The sequence below is a fragment of the Pistacia vera genome, unplaced genomic scaffold (assembly GCF_008641045.1).
Source record: "Pistacia vera cultivar Batoury unplaced genomic scaffold, PisVer_v2 Contig86, whole genome shotgun sequence".
Classification (NCBI taxonomy): Eukaryota; Viridiplantae; Streptophyta; class Magnoliopsida; order Sapindales; family Anacardiaceae; genus Pistacia; species Pistacia vera.
In genome coordinates this window covers 357,854-365,237 of record NW_022196734.1, presented here as the reverse complement: position 1 = coordinate 365,237, position 7,384 = coordinate 357,854, and the positions used below count along the sequence as shown (strand labels likewise).

At 38.3% G+C, this 7,384-nt stretch overlaps 1 protein-coding gene across 1 annotated transcript; it reads left to right on the top strand.

Annotated features, from left to right (window-relative positions):
• Positions 1-279: 279 nt before the first annotated feature.
• Positions 280-2,414, top strand: LOC116118817 (F-box protein FBW2-like). Its single transcript, XM_031404777.1, has 2 exons — positions 280-1,152; positions 1,493-2,414. The coding sequence occupies exons 1-2, from the start codon at positions 845-847 to the stop codon at positions 2,148-2,150; spliced, it is 966 nt and encodes a 321-aa protein (XP_031260637.1). The 5' UTR covers positions 280-844; the 3' UTR covers positions 2,151-2,414.
• The last annotated feature ends 4,970 nt before the right edge of the window (positions 2,415-7,384 follow it).

The window sequence follows — 7,384 nt, the reverse complement described above, 5'->3', positions numbered from 1 at the left end:
TTTTTGGTACAACCTGAATGATGCATGATAGTTGCTCTCACCAATTAATTATTGTTCATGTAAGACCACTAACTCTATGATGCATGACAAGGCAACCACTTCCATATACATTTATTGATTGACAAAGACGGTTCATCTTTTAGCTCCTTCACTTAAGGCCTGAACACTGGGTATAAGACTCTGCCCAAGTCTTCCTTTTTCATTCAATTTCTCTCTCTCTCTCTCTCTCTCTCTCTCTCTCTCTCTATATATATATATATATATATTTTTTTTATTTTTTTTTTTTTTTTGCTTCTCATGCGTGATAGTTTTCTGGCAATTTTGCTTTGTGGGTTTGGTTAGATCTGTAAAGCTGGTTTATTTGTGTCTTTTATGCGTTATTTTTTCTGTTCATTGTCTGTTTTCCTTGTCCAGATTATCAAACCCTGATTTTTCTTTCAAGTTCCCCAGAATTTGGTCCTTTCTTTGTTATTATCGGAAATTATTTCTTAGTTTTCCGTTCTTTTAAATTTCCCTGTTGATCTGAGACGTTTTCTTCTATAATTCATTTCCTTTCCATATCTACTGAATTACCCTTTTTAGAAAGTTCTAAATGCATCCATTTCTTGTTCTTCAATCAATTGTATTTTGCGTTACTGACAAGCAAAGAGTAGTTTTCATCTTTATTAATGGAATGTGACTGGTTATGTTTTTGAACGTGATAAAAGATTTCCTGCTAGTATCTCTTCTCTGATTCTTGGTTACTATGTATTCCTAGTTTTGAGCCTATCTTCCTTGTTAAAACAAAGCTGACTTTGAGATTGTTTTCAACTTTTTGTGTGTTTATTGTGTTGAGACGGTTAGGATGGAAGGCGAAAGTGCTTTTCGGAATTGGGATGAGCTAATACCAGATGCTCTTGGACTAATCTTTAAACATCTATCACTCCAGGAGGTACTAACAGTGATCCCTCGCGTTTGCAAATCATGGGGAAAAGCAGTAACAGGACCATATTGTTGGCAAGAGATCGATATCGAAGAATGGAGCAAATGTTGCCAACCTGAACACCTTGATCGGATGCTTCAAATGTTGATCGCAAGAAGTTCTGGATCTCTCCGCAAGCTCTGTGTTTCTGGCCTGCACAATGACATGATGTTCACCTTCATTGCAGAAAAGTAATAAAAATTGCGCCTTTTTGTTCCACCCTCATTCAGATTTTGATTTTATGATACATTGATGCTTTTTTTTTTATGCTTGGTGCCTTTGTCGTCAGTGTTTTAGACTGTTATGAGATGAACTTATCTACCTAGTTTGTTAACATACTTACAAATTTTCATAAGTAAATCAGCATCATGTCTCAATTAAATCTATTTGATCTTAGGGCCCTTTTAAAAGCTTTCAGTTTCCTGAATCGCGCAACCTTTTTCAAATGATTTAGTACTTCAAAGGACCTTTCATTTGAAACTCTGTTAGCACATTTTTGCTGATACGGGTCTTCTTTTCCTGTTTTGCAAGTGCTGGTTCCCTTCATACATTGCGCCTACCAAGAGGTGAGATGAGTGATTCTGTTACTGAGCAGATTGCTGGAAGGCTCTCAGCGATCACTTTTTTGGATTTGAGCTATTGCAATAAAATCGGTGCTCGTGCTTTAGAGGCCATAGGAAAGAACTGCAAAATGCTGGTAGGTTTGTGCCGGAACATGCACCCAGCTACAGGGAAGCTCACGCAAGATGATGAGGCTAATGCCATTTCTGCAACAATGCCTAAGCTCAGGCGTCTTGAGATGGCTTACCATGATCTTAGCACTGAAAGTGTTTTAACGATCCTTTGTAGCTGCTCTCAGCTAGAAATTTTAGATTTGAGAGGGTGCTGGGATGTCAAACTTGATGACAAGTTCATCAAGGGGAAGTTCCCAAACTTGAAGATTTTGGGACCCAATGTCAAGGATTGCTATAATGATTGGGACGATTGCTCAGATTACTCGGATGGTTCTGAGTACTTGGCCTGGGAATTCCTAGCTGGTGGAATGGGTGATTATGATGATGATGATGATGATGATGTACTCTATGACGGAATGTGGGATGATGAAGGCAGGCTGGAGGAGCTTGAGCTAAGGTTCTACGACGGAATTGTTGAGGATGCAGGAGTCCATGGTTGGCCTCCATCACCTTAGGTTCTGTGTTTCTTCCTTGTCAAGTTGTGTACTATTTCAAGCGTTTTCTATCTTGGAACTTCTACTATATGCTCTAAATGTAGTATATGTTTCAATAGGAATGAACTTGTGTGGTTTGTATCTCTCTTCTGTCATGCATAATCTAAAGTTCCAAGTGAAAGATTCCTTGTATAGTCCTGAGTGTATTTTGGTTGCTAATTAACAATCAGATTTGAATTCAAATGCCCTTGAGGTGGAAATAGAAAGATAAGATCCATATGAATATCTTTATTTTGTGACAAAGCAACTCGAATGGATCTAGCAATAGGAGAGTTCAGAGTTGGCCCACATACATTGATATTTCTACGGGACGTGTCAGATCATTGGTGACTCTGATGCCAGGCTGCCACCCACTTTGCAAGCAACTGAAACCTAGCCTTTCAATTCCAATGGCCCTCCATTTATATTCCAAAAGCATAAGGTTGAATTTGGCTTCACCTGCATGGAAAAGATAACAATGTTTATTGCATATTATATGATCCATACATGCCACTTTAAAATAGGCCTTGACTTTAAGCTTTTATGTTTAGGCATATCTGGTTCTTTCTTTGCCTAAAGGAAGGCGAATTCCTTCACTTCAGCATATTTTCTTTTGGCCCTTGCTGTTAAAAGGGGGAGTAGATGCTGCAAAACCCTTATTGCAGACTGGATTTTCGAGTAATCCCACCTGCTTAATTTGTTGCCCTCCGTTTTATTATTATTATTTTTTTTTTCTGGCAAATCTTAATTTCTTGCCCTCACAATCACTACTTGTCTTTTAGTAAGCTGAATGGTGAGTGGTGTGAGTCTTTAGAGGTGTTTTTTACAACCATTGCCTCCTCCCATGGAATAGAATCCATTGTTAAAATATTATTATTAGAAAGATTTGAACAGGAGTTTCACGTGAGACCAAATTGATTGGATGCATTGAAAAAAGTAAGAAATATAAATTTTTGAGTTGTTAAAGAAGTGCTCAGATCCACAGGTGAAATGAGTGACATTCAGTTCGTCTTATTCTTGAATGTCTTCAACATAAGTCCTCAAAGAATGTGAAGGCATTAAAGAATAAACATGTTATCAGTAAAGTCTTTCCCCACTGAAACAACCTGCTTGCACTTGAATCTGCTCCTCCAATCAATCAATGCCAATTCAAACTCAAGGGATCTGTAGTTAAATATTGTTTCCCACCGTTAATTTATTGGAGTTTTTTTATGTTAATGTTTCACTATCACATCAATAATGCTACTTTAATCTTCATTTACATTTTATTAATTAAACTAATTGCTATTTGTCGCCTACTTTCTTAGAGAATTTCTTCAAAAAAAAAGGGTGTTTGATTAAAGATTAAATACAAATTAATTAAACAAGTAGGTAGTAGTAGATGTAGATCACATGATCACATGTGATTGTTGTCTTTGGATCTTGTACTTTACTGTTCACATTCACATACTCTTGTTTGTCTGGAGATGTGTGAATTTTTTACCACTCAAAACGTATTTCCCCTCAAAATATGTGTTGCACGTGCTTTAATTTTATTTTTTTAAATAAATAACTTTAATTAACTCAATGGAAAGTACACTCATCATATCCATGTAATAATATTAAAAACTATTCATTACCCTTACCCATCATTCTGCTGTGCCCACACAATCCAATTTCCTTACTTCCATTTCTTCTCCTTAAATTTCATACCTTAATCATGAAACTAATTATTATTATTATTATTATTTTACTTTCTTGATATGTTTTCAGGTAAATAAATACTGCATTTTAATTATTTTTTCTACGCATTAATTAATTAATTGATTTATATAAGCTCCGAATTAATGAAAAGTATTGGTGCTTGATTTTGATACCAACGACTCATATATATATATATAAAGTGCTAAATTGTTTTATAAATTATATGTGATATGATTGATTTAAAAGTCAGGACAAGGTTAAACAATATTATGAAATGCAAAGACACAATAATAAATGAGACAACTGATTTTTATAGTGGTTCGGATGCTTAAAGTGATTCTTACGTCCACTGTTTCTTTTATATATGAGAGTTTTACAAGAGGTACAATAACTAAGTATTCAGAGAGAATATCAAGTCAATCTCTTTCTCGTAGCTTGTCTTTGCTATTGATTGTTATGAAAGTAAAGATCCCGAAAATGAGAGGGAGAGTCCTCTATTTATAGTAGCTGAATTCAAGGTAATGATTACAAATCTGCAAGTGGGTAGGTGTCGTGCAAGTCCTTCCTTACCTCCCATTGGCTGATAACTTAGAAAATATCCTCAAATTATCTGGGGCTTGGACAGGTGTGCAGTCCCCATTCACTCATAGACAAAACTTGAACCACCTGGATTGGTGACAACCGTATCCTTTCTGACTTGGGGCAATGTGGCAGCGTCTGGACGACGCAAAGCCTTCCTGAACTCTGATTGGTGTCTACTAGTGTAAGCTTACGTCAACCTTGATTTTTTAGGCATAACAAAAGTTCCCCAGTTCTTAAGGTTCAAGAATTGAATCTTGAGAACTTCATGATTATGCCACGACTTGACTTGTCTCAAAAAATGTTTGCTCAAGCTAACAGCTGAAAATAGTCACATCATTGCAAACGACACGAGGCTGACTGCTCGATCTAATCAATGAACTGAGTGTACGTCGTGACATGGATTTTGAGAGTTACACAAGCGACCAGACGTGATCGTGTACCGAGGTCCAACAACCTGAGCCTGATCTTGTCCAGTGCTATTAAAATGTGTTTTGGACTCTAGCTGCCATTCACAACCTGAAAACACTTAGAACATTTTGCTATCGAAAACTAAAAACCATCTTGTTCGGTGCTCAAGTCTGACATGTTGAACAAATGTTTTATTTGAATGGCCTATTCAGATGTTATCCATTGCGCTTGACAGCTGGCTTGATCAATAAAATAAGTTTTATCTAACAAACGTGTCTCTGCGCAATAAGTGTCGACCATGAGCATTAATTGCAAGTCATGCTGAAACGACATTCACTTTTGAAGCATTAAATACGGATGAGGGCGCATTTAATGTGGAGGAGATAATAACATGGGCGCTTGGCAATTTCGATAAAGAAATGCGTCAATTGATTTTCATAAAACGTAGGGGTTGCTCCTCACGTGGATTGGTGACACGTGGCACATTCCCGCCCAAACGTCATTTATAAAAGAAGTCAAACGTCATCTTCAACCCTATAAAACCCTAAACCCATCCTAAGTTTTTTCAAAGAACTTACAATCTCAAAGAGAGAACAGCGTTTTCAAACTCAAAAAAATCAGTTCACCCTCTTCCCAATTAGTGAGTACTCAACGTTACAACAAAATATCCATTCATAGTAATCGAGAGGAAAAGAAATTTCTTCCCTTTTCTGTTTTTCATTTCTGTCAAAAACTTAGTTTTTACAATAATGGTGGTCGTGGATGTTTGATAGATTTAGATGATGAACACTCATGGGTAGTGTTTGAAAGAAACACTTTTAAGAGTTAAAACTTAGGACATAGATCTTTTAAAAATTATTCTTAAGAGTTTTTAGGGTTTTTAGGGCTTTGATGACCATAGAGGAGAAACCGGGATTCTCTCTCTTCTGAGTCATCGTAAGAGGTAGATTATTTAGGGTTTAAGTCACCCCTACGTGTAATACCTTTACAGACTCAAAGGGCAATGGAAATCCTTGAGACGAGAACAGTTGGAGAGAGAAGCTCGTAACTGTCGGGCACCTCAATAGGTCCCAAAAAGGTGATACGATCTACTGTCACAAAGGAAAAAATTCAGAGCGCGATAGACCAGCATGCGATCGACATGGACGTGTATCGATATAGGTCGCACACTGCTCAGGATCCTCCCGAGGGAATGGCTGCGATCTGGGAAGCGATCTTCAAATGTGGAGTGAGGATACCCCTCCACCCCTACAGTAGGTCGATCCTCGACCACTTCCAGGTCGTCCTATTCCAGCTGACGCAAAATACGTATATGATAGCAGTCACTATGCATGTTGCATTTGGTGAGCACAACCTCGGCGAGCCAACATCGCAAGAGCTCGTTTGTGCCTATTATTTAAAGAAGAGCAAAGACAAAGATTCGTACTACCTCTCTAAGCGATCAACAATCAAATGAGGGATATTTGGTTACCCCAGCAACGTGGGGGCTTATGAAACCAAATATTTTTTCTCCCAGTACGATGAAGTCTGTAAATTTAAGGAACCGAGTAGGTTTTCCTTTTAATTTTCAGATTGCTCGTCCTTTAACTTTAACTTTTCCTTTAACATATACTAAGCTAACAAACTCTTTGCTTCCTTGCAAGAAACAAAATGACTAGGTTATCAGTGCTAGCTGATCATAGCCGTATCTAAGCAGTTGGTCGACTGATTGACTAGAGTCGCGACGCTCTAGAGATACAGGTTTTTCACTCTTGATGCATACTTGGATGACTCAACTCATAAGTATTTCTCATATAGAAAAACCCAAGTCTTTTTAACAAAAGTAGACTCTTTTTGCTAACGTGTTCGTATGCCATGTAGCAGTCATGCCACTGAAGATTAAAAAGATGTCAAAAAAGTCTGCGAGGTTCACATTCCCCAAACTGAATCTAACCGGAACAATTGGGACGACCTCCAGCGATGTCTTTGTTAGGAGGACACAAACTAGTGTCGAAAGGCAACCACTTGCTGAGCAACATGAAGAAGCTCCCCGGTCTACTGTTGCTCGCCCATCGAAGAGGAAAACCACAGCCTCGAAGTCAAAGAAGAGGAAAACACTACCAATCGAAAAAGAAACCAAATCAGAATCAGAAGGCTTCGAGATACTACTGGGCGAATTACAGCCCCACCGACCTCTTTCTTCGAAGGCCGTCCCACAGGGCGCTCTAGGAACTTTACGAGCGGGCGAGGGCACCTCGACAATAGGCGAAGGCACGACCACTCAAAGGGAACCCGGTGAAGAGCGAACCAAAGAGGTCCATGCCACAAAGAGGTATGACCAATCCGTGTTAGACCTTTTAAGGCAAATGCCAGACCACTTAAGGCCGGTGATCTTCACTCTTTTGGAATGACAATTGGCATTTACCTTTGAGAGGTACGTACCCTCCCGTCCCACTGACTTGGTGGCCACCACACTCCAAATGCAAAGTCAAGTAAGATGACTTGTTCTCTTCGAGAACTCTTTCATATAAGTCGATCCTTTAGTTTTTTTTTTTTTTTTTAAT

What these genes read in the sequence shown, in the direction of transcription:
- LOC116118817 (XM_031404777.1), top strand. Translation starts at nt 845, where the DNA reads ATGGAAGGCGAAAGTGCTTTTCGGAATTGGGATGAGCTAATACCAGAT. An exon ending in TTCACCTTCATTGCAGAAAA is followed by an intron (nt 1,153 to 1,492) that starts GTAATAAAAATT and finishes CTGTTTTGCAAG; the next exon opens with TGCTGGTTCCCTTCATACAT.